The following is a 26,393-nucleotide window of genomic DNA, read 5'->3' as shown; positions in this document are numbered from 1 at the left end:
ACCTGTAGTTTTCCTCCGACAGAGGCAGTACACACCGATGGAGGAGAGGAGAGAGAAGAGGAGAACACACTTAGGACACACACTGAACAGCAGCTTGAAGCAGAGCATACAGTCTAACACACGAGATGTGGAGGTGATGTTGAACTGCTCAGCATGAGGAGACACTGGCTCTAAATGAAACATATAAGACATTTTTAATCAGCCTCACACTTTTTGGTTGATATTCAATTAATATATACATTAATTACCCCATTTAAAATGAGTTTAATATTGCATAGGACTTAGCAAATCAGTAGTTCACATAAAAATTCAAATATATTTTGAATTGAGGTTTTATTTTATTTTTTTAAACATTTAATGTACATTAACTAATGACTTGGTTTGCATTATATACTGTAATTTTGTGTTGTTTGTTTATCTTTAAAAAATCTTATAAAGTAGTTTTACTATAAAACACTGTAAAAATATGTTATAATATTAATTAAGCCATTTATGCTTAAATTTAATATAAGATTATAAATAAATATATATATATATATATATATATATAGATTTTTACATGTAAGTTTGACAATAACTATATTAAAAGTAAAATATAAAGAAAAATTGATTTAAAGAATGTCAACACAAATCAAAAGCATCACGTACAATAGTAGAAATATTTTCTTACCCAAGACAGACGCGTTGTCTTATTTTCATATTTAAACTCTACTTTTGCAATGATTCCATGTACATCTTTACTTATTTCTGTTTTTCTTTCCGCACAGTAATATATTCCCTCATCAGGGACACTGACATTCTCTATATGTAGATCATAGGAGTTACTGGAGCTGTTTTGCACAAAACTGAAACGTGGAAACGTCCCCTTGAACAGGTTTTCAGTCTCTATTATCAGAGGTGGTTGATGCTCATGTGAGCAGTTTCTCAACCAAACCATGTGTGATCCAAGAGGAATGACACAGTCACAGCAGAGAGTGATGCTGTCTCCTGCTTTAATTCGCATGTCCACTTCTGTCCCAAACACTCTCTGGTGTTCACACAACAAAACACCTGCAAAAGCAAATATATGAAAAATGATCGATCAAATCAATACTACGTTATAAAGAGTGCAAAATTACATTTCAAAAACACACAAATGGACTTACACACAACTATGACGCCTGCAACTCTTGCTCGCTCCATCTCAGTGACTGACAGGTTTGAGGGTCTAACCACAAATCGTTCCATTATACATTTGTGCACTCCATGCGAGCACTAGCTTCAAAACTTATAGTGTACTTACAAGCTTGTGGTTTCCTGTTCTAGCATGTCTAACTTGGGTTTCAGAATTGGGAGGTGAACTTACTTTACTTCTTTGAAATACAGCCCTTAAGTTTTTGCAAGAGTGGACTGAATTACTCTGAATTAAAGAGTTTCAGCACCACATACAGTGAACAGCTCAGTAATAGCCACATCTAAACATGCTGCTAATACTTTGAGAATAATTACATGGTGATACAAGGACTTTAGGTGGACACACATTGGAAATAGATAATTTGAAAATGAGTTAAATTGAAAACAAATATTTTGAAACTTGATAAAAATGTCAACTTAAACTTAAAAAAAAACTGTAAAATGAAAAGGTTAAAATGGAAGTAAGCATTCACAAAAAGAGAAACGTCACAAAGACCACTGGAAACATTTGTGGTTTTAACACATACCTCAGAAAAACAAACAGAAGGCCGGATTCTCTTTATTACCACGACAACTTAAATAGCACTGAATTCACACACGAAAACCACTTCTTACATCCTGTGGCATCAAAACGCCACTGTTGCATTGTGTAATAGGCCTATAAGACTTGCATGCAACGTCTACAGTGTATTCCTGTATCAATCTACTCCAGCAAATAATGTATCTGCCCTGCCACTGAAGAACAATGACTATTCAACACTAATTCAAGTAAATATAAATGGCTTAATTCAGCATTGGTTTTATCTTGAATAGTGAGTGTTGTCTCATCTTGAATCTTGAGCATTGCGTAACATGAAATTCAATTATGAGGGGAAAAACTAATTTGAGGTCTATCTCTCATAAAAGCATGTCCTGACTTCTGTGCCCTTATCAAGATTTGGTCCTGATAAAATGGTTTGTGGGTAAGTGTTTTTGACTTCATTCTCTGCTATTATAAGGAGGACAAGACCAGTTTGAGCTATTAACCACTAGATGGAGCCATTGAGTGTTCATCATTTCCTATCTTTTTTTTTTTAAAGATTTATTAATATTCACAGACACTCTCATAACATAAGCATATTAGACAATTCTGTCTAATGATTTAACAAACTTGTGCTTTTTATACTGACTGAATTTTATTTTACAATTTACCCTTGAAATGTATTTTTAAGATACATGATCTACTGATAAAAACAGAGACACAAAACCGTATGCGTTTACTTTTAGACTAACGGCTTGGAACATCTAAATAATAAAGCTTTTCTTTTCTTTATTTTTTTTATATTTTGTTTGTTACATGTTCTGTATAATCTTAGCAGATGCAAAATAATGAATGTTAATATTATCAAGAAAATAAAATGTAAACCTTTAAAGTTAGCATTGGATCAAATAGGGGTTTTAAAGCATGAAAAAAACAAAAAAACTTTGATATGACAGTGATGACAAATCACATGAAACCATGACCACAAACTGGCGGGAAAAGGTGCAAATTAATCCAAACAGGGTGATATTGTGACAACTTTATTGTGATTGATGCAAAAAGTATGCATTTACAAAAAGACGTAAGATGTAAAGATAAGAAGCAGCTACAGGCCCTAAAGCAACAGCTGAGCGTGTTTAAACTGAGCAGATAGAATCACATCTTGGCATAGGGATATGAAGATGTCAGCAGTCTATAAGAGACTTCAGTGTGGAGGCAGATCTGTCCACTTTTACTCGTCTCACACTGATGTTTCTCTGGATCCCCCTAGAATGAATTGGAGATACATGAAACAAACTAAACTATTGTCTTTACCGTGGCAAAGCTTAAAACTAATAACTGAAACAATATAGATACCTTAATATAATTCTCTGTGAGTATCTCTGCAATCTGCTCAGAACCTAAAGATTGTGTGAAAATATGCCAGTAGTGAGAAAATAATGCAAGTCTGAACGTAGTAACTTTAAGCACGTACATGCTCTTAAATACATAAAACTGTCTGTACCTACATGCTACTGTATAATTGTAATACAGTTTTCTTTATAATTAGTCATTTTAATTATAAACAACATTAAATATGTGAAACTGTTCTTTCATGTCAGAATGAGCGTCATATGCCTTCTCAAAAAAACTCACATTATGGCAACTACAAAAACAATCTTAACTATATTTTTACACATTTATAATTTGTTTACAGCTTTGATTGCTGATCAAAGACATTAGGTTTTATATTGGGAAATATACAGTAAACGAGATACCTGCAGTTTGAGCCCGACAGAGGCAGTACACACACATGGAGGACAGGAGTGAGGAGAGGAGAACACACACCGGACACACACTGAACAGCAGCGTCCAGCAGAGAACACAGTCTGATAGAGGAAGTGTGGAGGTGATGTCTGAGGGTCCAAAACAGGGTGTCACTTTCTCTAAAATAAACGCATCAATGAATGTTGATAAAAAATATTTCTGATCTGTTAAACTTGCTTCTTCACAGAGAAAGGTAAAGGTCTCCAAAATTAAGCAAGCAATGAATAATAACTGCAGAAAGTTTTCTTACCTGCAAAAGAGAGACGAGTTGTTCGGTTCCCATAATAGTACACTTTTGATGAGGAGATGAGGCCTTTTACATGATTTACCTTATTCTCTATTTCTGCACAGTAATACAGTCCCAGATCAGAGACACTGATATTAGTAACATGTAGATCATAAGAATTACTGGAGCGGTTGTGGACAACGCTGTAACGCTGAAATATCTCCAGGCCCCATTTCGTAAAATCTATTACGAGAGAGGGTTGATTTTCATGAGAGCTGTTTCTAATCCATTCAATGATGACACCATGAGTTACAGAGCGATCACAGTAGAGAGTGATGTTGTCTCCTGGTCTGACTTTCATCTCCACTTCTGCTCCATAGATTCTGTTCTGACTGAACACATAAACACCTGAAAAAAGTGCAAAATAACTTTATTAAACATTTAAAAATACATTATGTGCTTCTATACAAAAGTACTGACGTTGGCTTTGGGGAAAAAAAATAGCAATCTAAATAAAATATTAAAAAGGTATAATATTTCTTACATAAAAGCACGATGAAAGCAAGTCTTGGCATCTCCATCTCAGAGAGTGATTGCGAATAACTGACACTGCCATGGTCTTACAGACGGCAGCTCTCATCTGATTGGTTCACGTCAATGGAAAGTTTCCATGCCTTGAGATGAAGGGGTTTGGAATTTGATTTTTTTTTTTTTTTTTTTTTTTTTAAGAGCTGTGTCAACTAGTCACCAGATTCCTTTAATTTGAGTTTATTAAGCAACTTCTCATATGTATTCCTGAAGATAATTTATTGAGGAAAACGTTAACTGACCTTGCGAATCAAAGTGCTCATACACAATTTAGGCCATAGACCTCCTCTACTAATCTATATTTTGAGATAAATCAGCTAAGGGCACATAAACAACGAATCACTGGGCCAAATTCATGAGATTCTTTGATTAATGGTTGTGGGTCTTCTAAAGACAATCTGAACATGACAAAACAGGAAACCCACAACCTTTTCATTCAAACCTCTCTGAATGCACATGAATGCTTTTTCTGATCTTCTAGTTCATCACTCACCAAGCATGAAATGTTTCCATTATAGGCCAATGTGGTTTTGTGTTTATGTTTTTGCATGAGAGGTAGCTTGCTTAGAGCAGTACATGGTCTATTGTGATCAAATATGTTTGTATTGTTTTATTGTTGGTTTGTTGAAAATGTAATCTCCGCTATAACATCAGTTACTGTAATATACATTGTTCAAATTGGTAATCCCTAAAAATGAATTGGAACAAATGTCTCACAGCTCTGGGACTTTCACTGTTATATCACTTCACCTGTGCTGCATTATTAGTGGTGGGATTATCCGTGACCCTTTTTTTTTGTCATAGCTGTGATACTGTGAATGTGAAGATTGTGTAATTTCATATTACCTGGCTTTGGTTTCCACAAATGTTTCATTTTAATACATGAGCAACTAATATTCTTAAAATCATTGTGAAAAATATTATTGTTTTATTTATTATTAAAAAAGAACAAGAATTTGAAACAATCAGTAACAGTCTCTGACTAACTTAAAAGTTAGAGAGTAAAATTTTACGATGTTTTTTTTGTTTTTGTTTTTTGCATTCTAACATTACAACAAGGGGTTGAGGATCAAAGTGCAGCTTGTAACAAGGTGAAACAAAAAATAAACGTGAACAGTTTCAAACAAACAACAACAACACACAAGACAGAATACTTCCTGTCGCAGTGAGGCTCTGTGACTAGACTTTTGTAAGAGGACTCTTATTATGACACTAGACCGTAGCCTACTATGCATAGCACATTGTTTTGCGCAAATTTGAACACCAGTTAACGCAGATGTGTGTGTCACTGATTGTGTATAGTTTAGTGTTGTTCCTGTCCTCACCATGTCCTTTTTCTTTACATTTACGGAGTCATTAATTTCACCATGTTGATTTATGTTTTGTGTAAGAACACAAACAAGACCGGTTACCATGGTAAATGTTTATTGTTCTCAATGAACCACTTACATAATATAAATTGTCATACTTACTTACATTTTCCCATACCAAACCATAGACTGTAAAAAAAGATGTACCAAACAGACAAAACCCAAGGTCACAGTAACTGCCACCATTTTTGAATATCTCTTTCCCGCCAATAAAAGGCACAGTTCATTTTTCTCATGCATGAGGGGGAGATTGAGAACGACTTCAGTATGATTTCACTTTGAACTTAAGACTGCTCATGTTACTTTCGACCCTGTCAGTTGGGACGAAAGTAACATAGAGGTGGGTCAAAAGCAACACAACAATATACAAGGTAGATTTTTTGTGTTACTCTTGTTTTTTTTATTAGCCTAAATATACTTGAGTATGATAGTTATAGCTATAAAGTTTGGCTAAAACCTAAATGTGACTACGGTAAATGGAAACAGATTGAGTGAAAAAAAATGGTGACACAGAAGTCAGCTGATTAAAATGTGATTTAAGCTTTAAACGCCCTCTCATAAACATCTGCCATTTTCTGTTGGTATAATATGACATAAATATGTTTTAATGAATGCAACACACAGAAAGTCACCACATTAGCAGAGGGACAAAATAAACACTTGTTTTCTCTGTAGCGGGACAAAAGTAACAAGTGTTCCTTTCGTCCCGACAGGAACTCCTGACATTTAAACCCGATTTACTTTTATACTGAAAAACTCTGACAAGGCAAACTTCAGGATGTGTTACAGCACTAAATAACCTGTAGATTGATCATTACTGTGTGACAAATGAAACGAAAAACACAACTTGTAATTAGAAAAAAAGTACAGCTTCAGTATTTACTTATCGTAGCCTACTCGAAAACAGCTTTCCGGACCTAACCGCGGGAAACGATGACGAAATAACGTGATATTCGGCAGCTCCGTCAAGGGTTGCGTACTGAACTTGCTGTCATAGCTTGAAATGCTAATATAGTCAGGGCTCTGAGAAAATCGCTGTGTTAATTTCGTCCCGTGTTACTTCCGCACCATTTCTCCCCTACTATACTAGGCAAAAAACAGTATATGACAAAAGTAGTATACGAATTCACAGTAGGCCTACAGATGACCAGGAAGATAGTGTCCTTCCAAGGGCGCATTCAAAGGCACGATTAAGGCTGTCCCAATTCAAAGGTTTTTTTCAAATTTGGCCTCCAAATGTGTCCCTCGTTTCCAGTGAAATTAAGGATACAACAGATGGATCCTTCGCAGCCTTGCCTACCCCAGAATTCATTGCTCGCCACTGATGACAGGATTTTTTTGGGAGAGAAATTTCTGAATTACACTTTTAAACGTAAAGTAGGGTTTCAGCTTACTCAAATAACTATTTATACAAATGTAAAAAATAAATAATAATAAAATCTTTAAAAGCGGGTCAAATGTTGACGCATCTTACGGTACTAAGATGTTTATACTCTTTATTATATACAGAAATGGACCATGGTGAACATATTTAGAACGTGCATATCTATACCACAAATTTGATTTCTCGTGCCATTTATACACAAAAAATAGTTTTTGCGTGTATATGATACGCAGTTTTCACGTGCATATGATACGCACTTTATGGTGTGTAATACGCACGCACTCCACACCCCTAATCCTACCCAAGGGTTTTACGCAAAAATGTGTATGCAAGCAAAAAATTTATAAATATGTATGCACAAAAAAAAACAAAAAAAAACAGACCCTTTATTTAACCTAAATATACTCAAAATAATTGAATTAATTAAAATACTGTCCAAGTAGTAATAGAAGATGTTTGCTGTCATAATGATGACAGTAGCACGAGTAGTAGCTTATCCATACTCTTAACCAACAGTCAAAAAGCAGTCATATTTATACGAAACTGGGTTACATTGTTCCTATGCAGTTTCTTGGGTTGTTTTCCAGAGGAACTAAATCATGTGGCATCAGCCTTCTATTGCCTCAGTCAAGGAGGCCTCCGGTGACAACATCCTGTTCCATATGGACTGCATTTATATTGCGCTTTAATAGACCCATGGCCACCAAAGCGCTTAACTTATTGCCTCACATTCACTCATTCATACACCGACGGAAGGTGTCAGCCATGCAAGGCGCCATCCAGCTCGTTGGGAGCAGCTGGGGTTAGGTGTCTTGCTCATCCCAATTCGCCTACTTATACTACGCCCTAAAAGTATGTACTCTTTTTGTGAGTAAAAAGTACATACTTTTGAGTGTGTAACAAAAGAGTAGGCAAGCTTTGGGACATACCTGTACTACTTCGTCATCTTTAACAGACAGATCTGTCGCATGCATCCTGTCAGTATACTACCCTGTCAATCATCTTGTCACAGTTAAAATCCTCCATTCAATCTAATTTAATTTCCTACCGGAGAGAAATGTAGTAGCACGTTCATCTGCCAATAGCGGGTCTTTCATGCGGAGACTCTCCTCATGTGTTTGGAATAAAAGTTAATGGCTAAACGTGTCTTTACAAAAGTTCACAATGCTGCTGCAGATGCAATATAATGTAGACAACATTGAATAAATACATTTTCGTCAGATAATTAATCACTCAAACCCCTTTATCTAAACCTCGCTATATAACCGCCGGACTCGCACGTCCTCCATGTCTGTAGTTTTTTTGTAGTTCTAACCGAATCCTCGTCCAACGCACGATGGGTTGTGGGCAATATCAGCCGTTAGAGTGCGCATCGATCTGCACTTCGGATTCTGACCGGAAATAGTGAACCATCCGGGTCTCTTTGGAACACTCATTTCAACATGAACTCTGATTTGGGACGTACTAATTCTACTTAGTAGAATTACTACTAAGTAATTCTACTAAGAATTACTCAGTAGAATTACGCGACGCGACGCGAGTGTTTTTTGCTAGTTTCAGCCTGGCGCAGTTATCATTTTCACTGTCCTGCATCACATTGTTTAAAGCAGGGCTAAGCAGGTTTGGGAATTTCTTCGCTGTATTCTCGCTTTTTGCTCGCAGGTTTCTCTATAGAGCTCCCCCTACAGCTCCAGAATAGATATTTGACAACACTGTCGAAAAACGTATCGTCGACTCTCAGGCTAGTAGATCAACGACATCAAAGCAGATGGGACATTCTTTAAAACGTCTTCTTCATTCAGGTTCGAACAGTGTGAGGGAGCGCAATAATTACATAATTTTAGCAGATTTGTTTTTGCTGTAAAGCAATTCTTTACATCGCGAGACCTGATATCACGCGATACTTCCAGACGCCCGGCGGCTCAACGTTGCAAGTGTGATTTTCCCACTCACATGTGATAGGGGGGTGCGAGACGACCACCATTCAACCCGAATAAAGTAATATAACCATTCCAATGACTCCGAAGCTGTTCGGTTAAGGTAAAAAAAGCTGTAGTCCACCTTTAAATAGCAAATGCATTTGCGCCCATTTGTGCACCCATGTGCATGCTGGTCTGAAAACGAGGTGTGTTCAGGCGCATTAATGGCGCGTTTGAGGCATTTCTATTTATTATTATTGTTGCAGTTCACTGAAACTGATTGAGTTCAAATACTAATATATCACATTTTCAGCCTACAGAAAAAATATTTGTGGTCATTATGCATTGAACAGACACACTTATGTACACTTATGCATGTCTGTTTAAAGGGTCAAGTGGAAACATTTGTGGTTGGTATTACAATTAGAGAGAAAGAGTGGGATTTACTGATAGGCAAATGCACACAGGAAACCCATTTTAGCATCCTGTTGATCTACATTTTGTTGCACAAAAGATGCCCATAGCCTATATATGTGTTATTGACATAGGTGTGAGGACAATCATGTGGTGTTAAGTCCTACTTTTGTGGTCCCTTCTATGACAAAGTAGGCTAATTAAGATCTGCATTAAGTTGCTGTTACTTACTTTAAAAGTTTGCAGTTTTTTTAATGGCACAGAAGGACATATTGACAAAAAAACTATTATTTGAAGCCTGTTTTATTATTATTATTATGTTAATTCCAATAAAATAAATCAAATTAATTATGTTTTTAATGGCAAAGAAGTTTTTTTTTTATTGTGAATGTGTTATGTATCATGCACAATTGTGTTTGTATATAAAAATGTGCTGCAAGTTTGTTGTGTGTGTGTGCATAAATGTGGTGAAAGCATGCTTGAGAAAAAGCAAGTTCAGAAATCATAGCTGACCTTGTTGAGCGTTGTTTAAAACTGAGCAGATAGAATCACATCTTGGCATAGGAATATGAAGATGTCAGCAGTCTATAGGAGACTTCAGTGTGGAGGCAGATCTGTCCACTTTTACTCGTCTCACACTGATGTTTCTCTGGATCCCCCTAGAATGAATGGAGATGCACATGAAACAAACTAAACTATTGTCTTTGACGTGGCAAAGCTTAAAACTAATAACTGAAACAATATAGATACCTTAATAAAATTCTCTGTGAGTATCTCTGCACTCTGCTCAGAACCTAAAGATTGTGTGAAAATATGCCAGTAGTGAGAAAATATTATAAACATAAATAAATAAAAAATTTAAATTAAATTTAAAATTTAAAGTAAATGTGCTACACATAAAAAATGTCAGTATCGTGTAAACACATAAATGCCACTGTATGCAGCTTTCTTTATAATTAGTCATTTCTGATTATATAAATATTAAATTAACCCATATTATCATTAAATATGTGAAACAGAACTTTCATATCAGAATCAGCTTTATGTTCCTTCCCAAAAAAGCTCACATTAAGCCAGTAACAAACTTTAAATCTTAAAATTGAAAAAGCTCAACAACATAAAAAAATAAATAAAAACAATTATAACTGGGAACATAAATTATTTTCTGACAGAACATATGCAAAATCATAAAATACTTTTATAGAATGTTTAATGTTGTATACCACACATGAGTCACATCCTTTTTTTAAATGACTTGCTTTAAATTTTGTTTTCAGCTTTGAATGCTGACCAAAGAAATTAGGTTTTATATTGTAAAAATCATAATGGAGTGTAATGGAAAATAACAGTGAAAGAGATACCTGCAGTTTGAGCCCGACAGAGGCAGTACACACACACGGAGGACAGGAGTGAGGAGAGGAGAACACACACCAGACACACACTGAACAGCAGCGTCCAGCAGAGAACACAGTCTGATAGAGGAAGTGTGGAGGTGATGCTGAACTGCTCATCATGAGCACACACTGACTCTAAAAGCATATGTAATTTTTACAGGAGACTCTAAACAAACTCATATACACATATACTCTTTTTGTTTCTTTTCAAGAGAAAAGTAAAGTGAAAGTTCTACCGACTTACATAATAATAATAATAATAATAAATTAACAGTTACGTTTTTTTTTTTTTACCTGCAAGAGAGAGACGAGTTGTTCTGCTTCCATAATAGTACACTTCAGATGAGGAGATGAAGCCTTTTTCATAATATACCTTATTCTCTACTTCTGCACAGTAATACAGTCCCAGATCAGAGACACTGATGTTAGTAATATGAAGATCATGAGAATTACTGGAGCGGTTGAAGATAAAGTTGAAACGCTGAAATGTCTCTAGATCCAATTTCCTATAATCTACGAGAGAGGGTTGATTTTCATGAGAGCAGTTTCTTATCCATATAAAGCGTAAACCAAGAGTTACAGAGCGATCACAGTAGAGAGTGATGTTGTCTCCTGGTCTGACTTTCATCTCCACTTCTGCTCCATAGATTCTGTTCTGACTGAACAGATAAACACCTGAAAAAGAGCAAAATAACTTTTTAAAGCATTTAAAATTGCATTATGTGCTTGCATACTAAAGTACTGACATTGACTTACAATAGCAATCTAAATAAAATATTAAAATAGTATATTTCTTACATAAAACCACGATGAAAGCATTTCTTGATCCCTCCATCTTAGAGAGTGATTACGAATAACTGACACTGCGATGGTCTTACAGACGGCAGCTCTCATCGGATTTATTCATGTCAATGGAAAGTTTTAAATACCTTGAGACAAAGGGGTTTGGAATTGAAATTAGAACAGTCACCAGTTTCCTAATTTGGTTGAATCAAGCAACACTTTTCATACTGTACATTTATTCAAGAGCATTTGTTGTGAAAATGTAAACTGATCTTGCAAATCAAAATTGTCATACACAACTCAGGCCATGTAGTTCCAGTTGTTGAATCAGGTATAATGACACAGTGAGATTGTGAGCAGATTGAGAACCACCGAGTCAAATTCATGAGGTGATTTGATTAATAGTTGTGTGTCTTAAAAAGAAAATAATGAAAAACAAAACAAAATAGGAAACCCACAACCGTTTCGTTCAGAACGACCACTCTGCATGCACATGAATGCATTATCTGAGATTTAAAACACTGATATTCTATACTAATCTTGACAAACTATATATCATTTGAAAGCTTACAATCTCTAGTTTACATATTTGGTGACTGATTTTCAGAGGAGCCGTAATTTATCAATTTGCAACAATAATATTTTCATACTCCTAGAAGATAATAAACTGCAACTGCAGATTGTAAGCTTTCAAATGATATATAGTTTGTCAAGATTAGTATAGAATATTAGTGTTTTAAATATGTAATGGCTGATGCCAATATAAGGGGTTAATCCCATATCTGGAATGGTAATGCTTGAAAGTTCTGTTTTCTACAATTTGGGGTACAGGGGGGGAAATTTGGTTATACCAGCTGTAATCCACTAGACAGAAAGGTCATCTTGGTCTTAAATTGAAGCTTATAAACTTGGGAAGTTTTTCATGTACATTTGAGGCAGTGATATGTATAATAAAATGCTTGAAAATGATTGGTCAGGCGGACAGACATTTTTTTGGTCTTTTGGGGCATGTTGAGGGTGATATTTGACAGCAAAAAGGCAGGAATCCCCAGAATCTTTTTCTGCTAGTTTCCCCTATGTGTCAGGATACACCATGCAAAATTTTAGGGTTATGGTACCTTAATATTCACAATTACATAATTCCGTCAAAAGCTTTTCCCAAAAAAAATTTTTTTGGCCCCTGAGACCAAACGGGGCCGAGTTGGGGGTGGTCATTATCAACTTGTGATGGCCCAAGGTATAAGATAATAGGAAATAGTGAAAAAAAGGTAGCAAAAAACATCCTGAGGAGTGGACCTGGCTCCCGGCCTAATAGTAGTCAACATTCGAAGTGGATACAAAACCTCTCATCAATGTTACATGAATTTTGAACAATGCCCGTTCTTGTCTTAAGTTGGGACAGCTGATTAACTTTTTTGATCCACTTCAAATGTTGACTACAATATATATATATATATAAAATCCTCTTTAAAAAACATGAATCTGGGAGGCTTTGTATACGTAAAATTTCCATTTACTATAAGATACCTTCTTATCCTTAATTAACAAACCAAACCTAACAGTTTCCCACGAGAGAATCAGTCTTGCAGGTATTCTTTGTTGCATCCAGCCGAACGCATCATTCCAGAACGTGTGCATCAATTTACACCGAAAAAAAACAAGTGTACAACCATTTCTATCCCTAACTTGCATTTTTCAGATAAATTTGAATCCCCAACATTAAATCTTAATTGTAAAAATTATTTTGCAAAACAGTTACTTTTTTTTAGTGGAAAAACAGCAACAGTGAATGAGAAATTAGTGAATGAAGTGAATATACAGCAGCACACACGCCTATGCACACAATTGTATATTTATCAAAACCAGCAAGTACACAAACACACTGATGTTTTTGTCTTTATCTACATCCTGATTGCACTGCTCATTGTTACAGTATGTGTGCTTTCAAAATCTTCAACAATAGTTCTCATATGGTGTTAAAACGGGAGTTTTTGCTTCAGTAATGGTGTCCATTGTAGTGGACGTAAAAATTCTGATATAAAAAGTGAGTTGAAAAATTAGTTTAAAGATTATTTTCTATGCTGAAGAAGAGCAAATATAAATTATTTTGAATTTATATTTACTAAATGGAGAAAAAAGTCAGGTCTGAATGGGTTAATGCCTCTTGAAGCATGGATTCAGCTCATTAAGAAGTCATTAAAAAAATATTTTGCAAACATTACATCTTAATTAAACCAAGCCATTTAATATGCATGTTGATAAAACTCATGAAACGAAGTTGTAAATCCATTTCCAGTATGTTTTATTTGTAATATTCCAGCATCAGCAGCCATCAATATCTGTGGATGATGATTTGGTCATGTATGAAAAGTCAAACTTTCCACCTCCTTTACAAAATGTAACAAACAAAACATTTAGGCCAACCCAAAATTCTGATAATTGAAATCAAGCAAAGCACCAAAAACTGAGAGATTGGGGGTGATGACCCTTAACATGGTCACATTCGCTGAAACCATAAATCAAAAGCCTTGTTTTTCATGCCAATCATTGAAACAGTCCCTCTCAGGCTGAAAGCACAACAACATATCACAAGTCACACACATGACTGGAGTTGTCTGTTTGCAGAGCCTGCACTTCCTTCCACCAATGTTGTCCAGTGTGATGTGCTTCGGCTTGTGGAAAGCAGGAACCACTGAGGAAGGGCGAGCTGAGAAAACTGGTGCTGAATCCTGAGGACTGATCTCTGCAAGCTCTAAAATAAGCACCTCCAAGAATGCCTTTCGGGTCATAGGCCTCTTGTTCTTTCTCTCAGCCATTAGTTCCTGCATGATGAATGCATTCTCTACAGTGATGTCCAAAAAGTGATTAAAAACACATTGATACCACTTTTTTGGTTTATGTAGAGCTCTGTAATGTCCAGTAATGCAATTAGATGGATCCACCGCCTCCATGTTCCTAAGTGGAAATATAAAATGCATATTTTAAACTTTATACAGAGAGTAAATTATGGAAGCTTGTTTCTGCTTGATTTATCTCACAATTAAGACTTTTCCCACACAATTTATCTCTAGTAAGATACAAACTTGTAAGTGCGAGTTTACATCTCCCAATAATTTTTTCCGTCACAAAATACAAAAAAAAAGAAGGTAATTTCGAGTTTATATCTCACAATTCAGACTTTTTTTCTCAGAATTGTGAAAAATTCCAAATTGAGAGAACTTGGAATTGCAAGAAGAAAAAAAAAGGAGAGAGAAAAAAGTCGCAATTAATAAATTTCTGTGGCGGAAACAAGCTTCCATAGTAAACGCATTGAAGACTGAATGCACAGGTACAATAAAATGGACAAGGAACAACTCTGAACACATTGTACTTACTTCTTGTAGTCCAACACCGCAGCTGGAATGGGGACCTGCACACGGGTCGGTTGAGCGTTACCCTTCACCTTCCTCTGCACAGTATCACCTTCATAGGCTTTATGGAAGGTGGAGCACATCTGCACTTCCTGTGAGTCTTTCCACTCAACAAACAGCAGCTCGTCATTCCTAATCCATCGCATGGTGCCGCGCGGAGCATTCCTTGACAGTCTGTTCACAGTTGTTTTTGGGAAACCTGCCCTGTTTGCCCACACAGGGCCACAAGCCCAGACCTTTTTACACAAGAGGTCACTGAAGAGTGTGGGGCTGGTGTAAAATTTGTCTACAAACAGTTTGTACCCAGAGCCCAACATATTTTCATCCACCAATGCCATAACGGACTCATAACTCAAGCCCTCGCTCTGTGAAGAACATGACTTCCCCTCGTAAATAAAGAAGTCCCACGTATAGCCAGAGGTGCAGTCTGTCAGTGCAAAGAGTTTGTATCCTCTATCTGCAGATTGGTTTTCAATGCGTCGCTTGAGTCCGGTTCTAGGCTGTGCTGCTACTATTCTTTCATCAATGGTGATGTTCTGAAAGGGATGAAAAAATGTCTTGCAACCCTCCCTAATGACTTGATACAGGGGTTGAATTTTACCCAGCCGTTCAAAGGCTGCGGTTCCCTTCCTAACGCGGTTCTTCTCATCCTCCCTGCTGTCGCTTAGATGAAGAGCTTTAGAGATTGACATAAATTTCTGGTAAGACATGACTTTTGCAGGAAAGGACAGACTGAAGTGCTGGGAAACACTCCAATAGTCAGTCAGTGAAGAGCACTTGAACATACTCATGTAAATGACCAGTGCTATGTACGACTTCAAGTCACTAAGATAAATATTTTCCCACACCTTGCCCTTTCTCTGTTGGCGCTTGGCTCCATAGTCATTTGTGTGCCCTACGATGGTCTGCAATGTTGTTTTTGGGAACAACAGATGAAAAAACTGCAGAGGACTGCTGCATCTATTCTTCAAAATCTGAGGTCCAGGCTCTTGAGCGGGTTTGAAGTCTATATGAGGTGGCTTAACATCTGCTTCATCTGAGCTGTGCCATCTTTCTGTTGATACACCAGAGAAATTATTTTCACTCTTCCTTCCACCTCCATCAGCACTGGAAGACAGACATCGGGATCTCTTTCTCCGTTGTGGGTTGTCCTCTGAATCACAGTCCTCCTCTGGTGGGTAAAGGTCAGATGAAGGTCTATTGCATGAAGGTCTATTGCATGACACAAGAAGAAAACAATAGGATTAGCAATGTACTTGGTGAGTAAAATGGTAATTTTGGTCTGTCCCACCTCAGGTCAGGCAAAAAAAAAAATCATAATTTGAATAAATAATTTAAAGAAACTATGTACTTTTATGTATTTGTGACTTTACAACAGTGAATTCTAAAATTCAGAATTCTAGTTACAGTAGATAGCTATACATGTGCATTTGTTGACAAGCAAATGCTTTCAAAAGCCAAGAAAAAACAACTGATGAGATGAGCAGTAGTCCAACCATAACAAAATACTAGCAGGAATGACAGAAACGTTTTAGTTTTCCTGAAATTCTTGTAACGTTTTCACAGACTCTAGGTGCGTCCCAATTTGTGTACTTGTGCACTATATTCTATACCATTCTGTCATAGAAATAGCATGTTCACATTAAAATCCAAAAAAAGAAAAAGGGCCCTTTAAATATCCGGATGATGCACTTACCTGAAAAAAAGTGAAGAGTGAAATATTGGAAACTTTTGCAGCTGTCAGAGGGGCTATCAGACTCAGAGGTTGCATGACAAAATAAATGTATACACTTCACAGTTGAGTACATGGCACACGATAGTTGTGTCCCAAATAATGCACTATAAACTTTGTACTCATACTAAGTATTTGACTAAGTATCTGTAAGATGTATTTATTTGCAATCTATCCTAAGACGGAAATGTTAGATGATTTTTAACATTCCGGACAAACTATAAAACTCTGTGGGATGACACCAACAAACATTATAGCCCAAGTTGTCATCTTTAATAAATAACACTGGCCACTTGTGTCAGATGTAGGTTTTTCCTGTTTGTTGCGAGACAGACAACTACAACTAACGTCGAAAGTATAAACAGTTTGTAACCTTGAATTAGCAAGCTCAAATAACAAAATAATTCATGCATTGCTAATGGTGTATGAGGTTAGTATGTCTTGTTCTCTAAAGCTATGTTGGTGTGATGTATTGTGTGACATGCTGCCATAAAGCAATGATAGAATTTCGTACCACACACCAAACTCGCATACAGACGTTTGGGGCAGAGCCTTATTAGAAGTCAGCATACCATCAGAATGAAATAGGCTGGGTTTAAAATGCAGATTTCTGAATTGAAATCTATTCTCATTGTGATGAATCGATTAATATTCTTAAAATCACAAGAATCAATATTTTAGTCTATGCAGGTTTCAGTTGATGTATGAAAACTTCACTAAACATTTGTAGCATGCCTACCATCCAATAATCACAATAAGCTTTGTTACTTTTGATTTGAAGGAAAGTCTCAGCTTTCAAATTCTCAAGTTTATAACAATCATTTTGCCACTCTTTATGTGGCATGACATTGCTGTAGTGTCAATTGTGATAATTATGTAATTAAAAATCAATCTGTGTTATTCTAAAAACTTTTTTTTTGACATGCGCCTACTGTACTATCCAAATGAATCAATATTGAAATTACAAGTTTGTGAATCGAAATTGAAACGTGAAATTTGGGTCAATGCCAAGTCCTAGTTCTTAAGTACCAAATACAAATATGTTATAAAAAAAACTCACCGGTCTAGAACAGGGTCAAGACCATCAATAAACATTTCCTCTGCTGTGCTGTCCACACTGCTGGCCACACTGTCCTGGTCAAACATATCAAGATCTTCATCACTACTGGCTGTAACGTCCACCACATCATTCGTAGAAATTTTCTTGGGATCCACGAAAAGCACACACGCCTATGCACACAATCATATATTTATCAAAACCAGCAAGTACACAAACACACAGATTTTTTTGTCTTTATCTACATCCTGATTGCATTGCTCATTGTTACAGTATGTGTGCTTTCAAAATCTTCAACAATAGTTCTCATATGGTCTTAAAACGGGAGTTTTTGCTTCAGTAATGGTGTCCATTGTAGTGGACGTAAAAATTCTGATAAAAAAGTGAGTTGAAAAATTAGTTTAAAGACTATTTTCTATGCTGAAGAAGAGCAAATATCAATTACGTTGAATTTATATTTACTAAGTCATACAAAAAAAGTCAGGTCTGAATGGGTTAATGTCTCTTGAAGCCTGGATTCAGCCCATTAAAGGATTAGTTCACTTTTAAAATGAAAATTCTGTCATCATATACTCACCCTTAAGTTGTTTCAAACCTGTATGAATTTCTTTCCTCTGCTGAACACAAAGGAAGATATTTAGAAGAATGTCAGTAACCAGACAGTTTTTGGTTCCCATTGACTTCCATAGTATATTTTTTTCCTACTATGGAAGTCAATGGGAACCAAAAACTGTCTGGTTACTGACATTCTTCTAAATATCTTCCTTTGTGTTCAGCAGAGGAAAGAAATTCATACAGGTTTGAAACAACTTAAGGGTGAGTATATGATGACAGAATTTTCACTTTAAAAGTGAACTAATCCTTTAAGAAGTCATTTTAAAAAATTGTTTTGCAAACATTACATCTTAAAGCTACACTGTGTAACTTTTTTAGTTTATTCTTAGCTAAAAACACTTAGTTCTTTCAAAAATATATGTGCTCAATAATGTATATTTACTTCGTTCAAGTAATAAAGTATTCTCGTGAGTGTATAATATGCCATTGAAAATACATACGGGTGAGGGGTTCGAATGCCGGTCGCCATGTTGCCCCTCCATCTTGAAAGTACATTAGCCAAAGAGGGACATACCCGTTAATTCAAGCTTCGCCTTTCGCGTTTTAACACGCGATGGGTGCCACGGTGCGTGTCGAATGTGAAGAGGGGGATTGTTTGAGACTGCTATATAAAAAGCTGAAAGCCTTTTTGAAAGTCTGTTGCTGATGGAGGATCACTCTTATTCTTGAGGATATGTATCAGAGTCGCCAAGGAAGCGAAAAAGAGAATTAAGACGGCAACGCAACAGGCAAATCAACAAGACAATTGAGACGCGAGCACACACACACACACACACACACACACACACACACACACAAACTCTCCGAGCACATATTCATATGAGACGCGAGCACACACACATAATACCTTAAAGATGTGGAAAAGTCGATCAAAAGTGTGGGTACATTTCTCCAGGCTCGATGCCAACAGCGATGCAGTATTTGCGGTAAAATAATTGCTGCAAAGACCGGTACCACGACAAACACGATGAAGACCTTGGCAGTGCACGGAGTAAACATAAGAGCAGAAAGTTGCTCCGTCTTCGACTGGTAAATGAAGAGATACCTTGTTGATCACCCTGACAGTGTTTATATTGCAATAGGCTACACAGGGATGTAGTGGAGGCTAAACGCACGTAAACGCCGTTTAGGCACCTGCCAAAATTCTGAAATAGCGTTTATCCACCTCCAAATTGCGTTTATCCACCTCTAAATAGCATATAGTTCCTAAGCCATTTTAAATTAAGCAGGCTGTCGTTTTAGTTTCATATTGTTCATAGGTTGTTAAACCTAAGACGAATTCTTTCATATTGCGCTGCATTACTGTCAGTAGCCGCGCGGGTTAGACCATAATAATACAGGGCTAGCCTAAGATTATCACAAATAAACACAAGATTTTGACGCATATCCAAGCGTTTGTGGAGCGGAGTGTGAGCGCGCACTGCATGGCACGGACGCGCGGGCGCGAACATTTCCCTATCAACAGTGAAACAATTTAAAATACTCTATCATTTCTGGTCATACAGAAAATAATAATACATTATTCGCAACTACTTTTATTTGTGTAAACTCGCAATAACAAGAAAACGTTGTGCTTTTATTAAATAAAATAAAACAATCAGGCGCGCTTTCATGATCTACGTGAACTGGAGCGCGAGAACTGAAATAACCTATATAGGCTCGAAATGTCCACTTTAAAACGAACAAATTCGAATCGAAAGCTAATACCTTCTGATTTTGTAATGCGTATGAAAGGTGCATTTCTCTCTAAAGGCGCATCCGCTTAACAGCGGAGATGGAGATATGTTTTTAGCCGACACTGATTTAGAAAACAATAGTTTATTAATAAACAATTAAAATGCCTCGTTATTTTTTCAGACACATTATTATCATTAGCCTATAAATCACCTTTCTGTAGGCTGTGGTTCAGAGATATATGGCTCTTCTCATTCAGCACTGCGGGAATAATATCATTTCCAGGTTCTAATTTTGTCTTAGAAAAATAAATCAACAACAACAAAATCCATATTAATTTGTGAATATTTTAAATGTTTAATTAAGGGGCAAAAGGGTACATTAGTAGGCTAATAAACAAAAATTCGTCAATATTTATTTTTTTTGCGCAGCATTTGGTGTAGCCTACAGTTCAAATTAAAATTTTGGTGTTCAATTTTGCCTTTTAATAATACAACAAACGTTTTCGTTTTGTAATTACGGGTTAAAAATATTTTTGTTCTCTCTGTTTTGTCATTTAGTAAACTTTATAGATTTCAACCATATTATTCCTTCTTGAGTCTTTTTAACAAAAACTTAGATTAATGTATGACTTGAATAGTGATTGTGTGACCTATGATGAGGGAACAACCAGTGATACCCCTTGGTACACCGGTAGGCAGTGGCCCACCTTACCAGGTGACAACGTCGTGGTCCACCAGAATTTATAGTTTACCCATCTCTTTTTTTTACCACTACACCAATAACCTACTGAATGTACACTGCCGTTCAAAAATGTGTTGGTTAGTCAGAATTTTTTTTCAGTAAGGATGCATTAAAGTTATCAAAGGTGACATTAAAATGTGTGTAATGTTACAAAATATTTCGTTTTTAAATAAATGCTTTTGTTTTAAATGTTTTATTCATCAAACAATCATGAAAAATTTTATCATAGTTACATGCTGATGTTAGCAATGAAATGGTAAAAAAAATAACGAAAACATAAAACTATTATTCATTTTACATAGATGTCATAACCTATATGTTAACTGACAAATAAATTACTGCAAATTATAATAGTTTTCTAAAGTAACCTCATCACTTGAAGGAATAGGCCTACTCATGGACGAGGTCGAACTGGAAGCCATGTTAATCTTGGACTACATTGGCCACCGTAGGAGTTAAAACGAAATTGGAATTGAGAGGAACAGAAACTAATATTCACTGGATGGTCATACACCTTTTCACCGCTAGATGGGGGTAAAAATCACACAGTGTAGCTTTAATTAAACCAAGCCCATTTAATATGCATGTTGATAAAACTCATGAAACGAAGTTGTAAATCCATTTCCAGTATGTTTTATTTGTAATATTTCAGCATCAGCAGCCATCAATATCTGTGGATGATGATTTGGTCATGTGTGAAAAGTCAAACTTTCCACCTCCTTTACAAAATGTAACAAACAAAACATTTAGGCCAACCCAAAATTCTGATAATTGAAATCAAGCAAAGCACCAAAAAGAGACTGGGGGTGAAGACCCTTAACATGGTTACATTCGCTGAAACCATAAATCAAAAGCCTTGTTTTTCATGCCAAGTGAGCATCAAAAGAGAAGGCGCTGCAGATGTTTGCTGTTGGATTTTAACAGGGAAAACACAGAGTTAGTGGAATGTCTGTTGCAAGATTATCACATGCATCTATAACTAATTATAAAATAAACAAACCAAAATACATAAATATTAATTTAGGTTTTTGGGCCGAAAGAGAAAAACGGACTGAAAATATATTCCACCCTTCCCCGCACCTCAGTGTTCAGCGCTCAGGTTTCACTCTTGCGTTATCATCAATGCGCGGTGTGACGCTGCGCTCAGTTGCTCACGGCCCATGTGAATGCTCCACTCATGCTCATCGAAAAAGTCAGCTCAAATGATGCACTGACATTAAATTTCTATGCAGTAGTATAATTGTTTCCAATAGCCCTACTGTGTTGTAACATGGTCTGGGATAGCTGTGTTGGACGACGCTACTACCCTCTCGTTCACTGATCCACTCCTTGCAGTGATGCGCGGGTTGATCCAAAATGAGCGGGTGCCTGCGGTCACCCGCGGTTACGAGTCATCCAAAAATATTTTTAATGATATTCGGTCGCGGTCGGTCGGGTCATTTGAAATAAAGATGCCAATTAAACCTTTGTAATTTATATAGTACTAGACACAATTTTCTATGAAATACATAGGTCTACACTTTATTGTCTGAATAACTGGCGCGAGGATGACGCACGAGCTCAGTCAGAGATGAAAGTGGGAAATCCTTATTTACCTGAATGTTGAGCGCGTTATTAACTTTTGAATTAGTGATGCACCGAAATGAAAATTCTGGCGCGAAACCAATACCGAAAATTTAAGATGCACTTGGCCGAAAACCGAAACCGATACCGAAAATTTAAGATGCACTTGGCCGAAAACCGAAACCGATACCGAAAATTTAAGATGCACTTGGCCGAAAACCGAAACTGAAGCCGAAAATGGCATCTTTTAAAAACTTTAATATACATTTATTTATTTTGAATAAAAGCTGACGCGGGACAAAATGCCCGATTTCCCAACGCGTTGAACTGAGCAATGAAATTTTGCCATTTTAATATAGGCTAAACGCATATAGCTCAGTAATGTCAGTTTTATGTATTTGCTGAGAGGGGGCGGGCGGGATTTTTGAATACGAAATAAATTAATAAATCAAGCCTTTATTACTAAACACTAGGCTATATCATACAACATTCAGAAAAATGCGCACCCCTAGTTCCTACGTATGGCCCAATGACGCAACGATGAGCATTTACTATAGCTACTTTAAACAAATGCGGGTCAGGAAGCGGGTCGGGTACAATATTGTCTTTCTTTTTCTTTTTTTTGCGGTCCGAGTTGCGGCCGGGTTAGTTGAAAACGTCGGTCGGGTGCGGGTTGTTTATACATTGACCCGTGTATCACTGACTCCTTGCTATCTGCTCACATGCTCTGATATTAATAGCTTTGTAGGACTATACATTATTTAGATAATTGGTAAAAAAATAAAAGAACTGTTATATCTGATTCTGTTGCATAGAACCACAAAAAGAAAACATTTATATTTTATAGAAATATATTTACTGTACAATTTTTGTGTTACTTTTAATAAAGATTGTGTGGTTCTTTTATTTTAATGGCTTGTATTTTTTTTTTATTCAGTATCATTTCGGTTTGAGAGTTTTACTTTTCTACGTTTTATTTGGAATAGCATACTACTACCATTTCTTCCCTATCTTATTTGTCCTAGATTCAGCACATAAAACAACTGAATTTAAAGCTGCAGTCCGGCACTTTTTTGGGTTTAAAAATATCAAAAAAGACATTTTTGAAAAAAAAACGTAACCAGCCAGTGTTCAAAATGATCTGCTTGCCTTGCCTCGATTCAAAACGGTAAGCTTGTAATAATGATTTTAATTCCAGTGGTACTGGTGGATTTCCGCGGGAATTTCGAGCATGTCTTTGCGTCATTACGTCACTTCTGTACACATAGAGAATGAGTCCCCGGCTAGCGTGTGTGGATGATGGAGGTGGAGATTTAGCTTAGCACTTGGTATGGCGGAACAGGCGGATCCCGAAAGTTTAAAGCGACAATCACCAGTGACAACTGGAGATTCACCAGTTGTAAAACCCAAAGACTTAAAAATATATATATTTTTTCACGTTTTGACGTGATATAAGCAATCGTTAGATTTAATCAGCATGATATAGCCTACTGCAATGCTTCCCCCCACCCCCCGAATTTGGTCAGAACAAAAGTGAATGTTACTTACTTGTTCAGATGACATTTTCCGATGAAAATTCTAATGTTGACACTTTCAAAAAGTATACTCTGAGATTGCTGATGACAGTGACGTTACAGTATCCACAGCGACGCGGCAGCCTCAATACATTGTGTTCATCCGCGCTGTTTCATGCCGATTTACTACCCACGCACAGTTAATAATTCCGCGAATAACTGCAATTGCAGATTTCTAACAGAGATGGCGACAAAGAGGAAAAACGACGGACTGCAGCTTTAAGTAATTAATTTTTTTTATTTATATTTACGATAAAAACTATAATTTACATACTCTCAGCTAAAAAGAGTTCAAGTATTCGGTTTATACAAAACTAACTCTTTATATGCACGCTGCTGAAACTGCCATACAGTCAAGTCATAATAAACATAGACATGACTTCTATTATAATAAAATAAAGAGTTGTTGAAACATGGATAATGAGCTGTATTCCTCATTAATATATATATTTTTTTTTAAAGCCTTTATAAAAATGTACCATGAACTAACTGTAGTAATATAGTAACCATGCTCAGTAAGCACGACTCGGGTCGATATCTACAATTTAACAATAATACTTTGAAATAAAGTCATACATGTTCATACATACATAATATATCATGATGTAGAATACAATGAGCAATAGCTGTCTTTCATAAATAATCATATTAATGGATAATACAAACATTTTGTTACAGTTTTGTAAAATGTGTTTCCCATTTCCCATATGTAGTAATATTTCCTTCATGTTCATATTGTTACAAATATAACTTAAAGAGAAAGGGGGCACTTATGCTTAATGTCAAATATACCGTATTTAATCATTTTAAATTTCAAATATACAGTATTTAATCATTTAAAATTCAAATTAAATACTTAATATTAATAATGAAATTAATGCTATATTTTAGTTTGATAATGTTTTGTTATTTTCCTGTACTGGTGCAAGCTTGTTACGTAAACGCATACGCGACGCCTTCACACTGTCTAGCAGACTTTTGACTAGAATCACCCTTTTTGAAAATCCAGCGTTGACAAAACCCTTGTTTGTGAAGCAGACACAGCTTAATGCTCATTGGTTTAAACAACTATGATGTATTGTTTTCTTTTAAAATTTTGATTTTAAAACTCTGATATCATGTTTTATGTGTTTAAATTATGTGTGAATATTCCCGAACTCTCTGACAGTGTGATCTCTATATGGATTATGTGATTATGTATTTTTGATTAATTTTTTTTTATAAAAACACGTCTGTATTAAAGAAAAAAATTATTGATAAACACGTATTTGGAATGGGATTAAATAACCAGTGCTTTGGGTGTCTTGTTCATTAGATTTATTTTCATATAAAAGCAACAGAACTTAGGCTAAATTACATCCAGTTTATTAGCAACACTGTGCACGAGCGTGAATCCCGTGAATCCCGCGATATCCATTTTTGATCTCACAGGTGTCAGATCCACTGCGAGAAGAGAAAACTGTCCGGCTTGCCTGCACTTTTTTCACTCCTCCCCTCACTGCAGCCGTCTACTCTCGCATACAATTCAGGCGAGGCAAGGCGCATCTCAAACAAGCCTACTGCTTTTGATTTATGGGAATTTAAAAAATAATAAAAAAATGAGTGAGTGGATTTTTACCATTAGAGCTGGTTGTTCGAACACACTGTGAACACATTTGGTGCGCAAACACCTTATAAAAGTGAATTTTGCATAATAGGTCCCTTTAAGTATTATTTGTAATGACGAAGATGTCACCACAAAATACGGTCAAATGGAAAACACTTTCACAACATGGTTGGTTACACATTTATTACTATATTTTTATTAAAATAGTTGTATATTGTTAACCTAAAAATGTATCCATTAACTTTAAACAGGATTTAAAATATTGCTCATTGTATAGTGACTTAATTATCGCTAAATATCTAAATCCATGTGAATATAGCTTATATCTAAAGAAAATTGTGTAACCTCCGCCCCTCACTTCCGTCATGGCTCTGCTCTGAATAAGGTCCATTGGAGCAAATAAAGTTGAAGTAGTTCTATAGTTGTGTTCCAAATGACGCAGTATACACACATTTATGAAGGTAATGTTGTTATGGAATTTTTCAGTATTACTCTGATTTTCTGTGATTCCTAATGATGGCCTCATCTGGTCTCTCACTTGTAGTGAGAGAAGATTATGTTTATGTACCTGGGGAGGCAGAAGGGAGAGACACTCCAGAGAACAGACGAACAAGGACCTCTGACCTAGTTGTCAGAAGGCCATTTGGTGCAGGGGGGGGGGGGGGGGGGGGGCTTAGGGCCAACTAATGTTATGGCTTCCTTGTCTATGGAAAACTACTGGATGGAAAACTACTGAGGAGGAAGGCTCTGGCGAAGAAGGCCTTGAAACCGAGATAAAAGCTAGTTGAGTCTGTCTGGGGGTGTGTCACTCTTCTGCACAGGGCAACAGCTGTGTATTAGA

General features: G+C 36.3%; 2 protein-coding genes across 14 annotated transcripts in view; both read right to left on the bottom strand.

The window, feature by feature from the left end:
- Positions 1–2,718: 2,718 nt before the first annotated feature.
- LOC306999860 (uncharacterized protein) lies at positions 2,719–10,929 on the bottom strand. 4 transcript variants are annotated; one of them, XM_079614940.1, is made up of 7 exons: positions 10,762–10,929; positions 10,151–10,194; positions 9,914–10,059; positions 3,750–4,133; positions 3,451–3,588; positions 3,050–3,093; positions 2,719–2,959 (listed from the first exon to the last, which is right to left on the bottom strand). In XM_079614940.1, the coding sequence occupies exons 3-7, from the start codon at positions 9,960–9,962 to the stop codon at positions 2,849–2,851; spliced, it is 726 nt and encodes a 241-aa protein (XP_079471066.1). In that variant the 5' UTR covers positions 9,963–10,059; positions 10,151–10,194; positions 10,762–10,929; the 3' UTR covers positions 2,719–2,848. The 4 variants fall into 4 exon arrangements, with proteins under 4 accessions (XP_079471066.1, XP_079471064.1, XP_079471067.1 ...); XM_079614938.1 differs by having other exon boundaries at positions 3,451–3,618; positions 10,762–10,891; XM_079614941.1 differs by lacking the exons at positions 9,914–10,059; positions 10,151–10,194; positions 10,762–10,929 and adding an exon at positions 4,270–4,357 and having other exon boundaries at positions 2,720–2,959.
- A 2,933-nt stretch (positions 10,930–13,862) lies between these two features.
- LOC306999848 (piggyBac transposable element-derived protein 4-like) overlaps positions 13,863–26,393 on the bottom strand; it is a 16,045-nt gene continuing 3,514 nt past the window's right edge. For 6 of the 10 annotated variants that reach the window (XM_079614884.1, XM_079614881.1, XM_079614885.1 and 3 more), the window contains 3 exons: positions 17,780–17,949; positions 14,952–16,199; positions 13,863–14,532 (listed from right to left, as the gene is read on the bottom strand). In XM_079614884.1, the coding sequence (XP_079471010.1) occupies positions 14,097–14,532; positions 14,952–16,199; positions 17,780–17,949 (1,854 nt within the window). In that variant the 3' untranslated portion in view covers positions 13,863–14,096. The remainder of the gene's footprint in view (positions 14,533–14,951; positions 16,200–17,779; positions 17,950–26,393) is intronic. The other 4 variants (XM_079614883.1, XM_079614889.1, XM_079614882.1 and 1 more) reach the window with 1 other exon arrangement.

The sequence above is a fragment of the Phoxinus phoxinus genome (genome assembly GCF_949152265.1).
Source record: "Phoxinus phoxinus genome assembly, chromosome: 6".
NCBI classification, from domain to species: domain Eukaryota; kingdom Metazoa; phylum Chordata; class Actinopteri; order Cypriniformes; family Leuciscidae; genus Phoxinus; species Phoxinus phoxinus.
The sequence above is the reverse complement of the archived record's forward strand: the minus strand, read 5'-3'. Positions and strand labels throughout refer to the sequence as shown.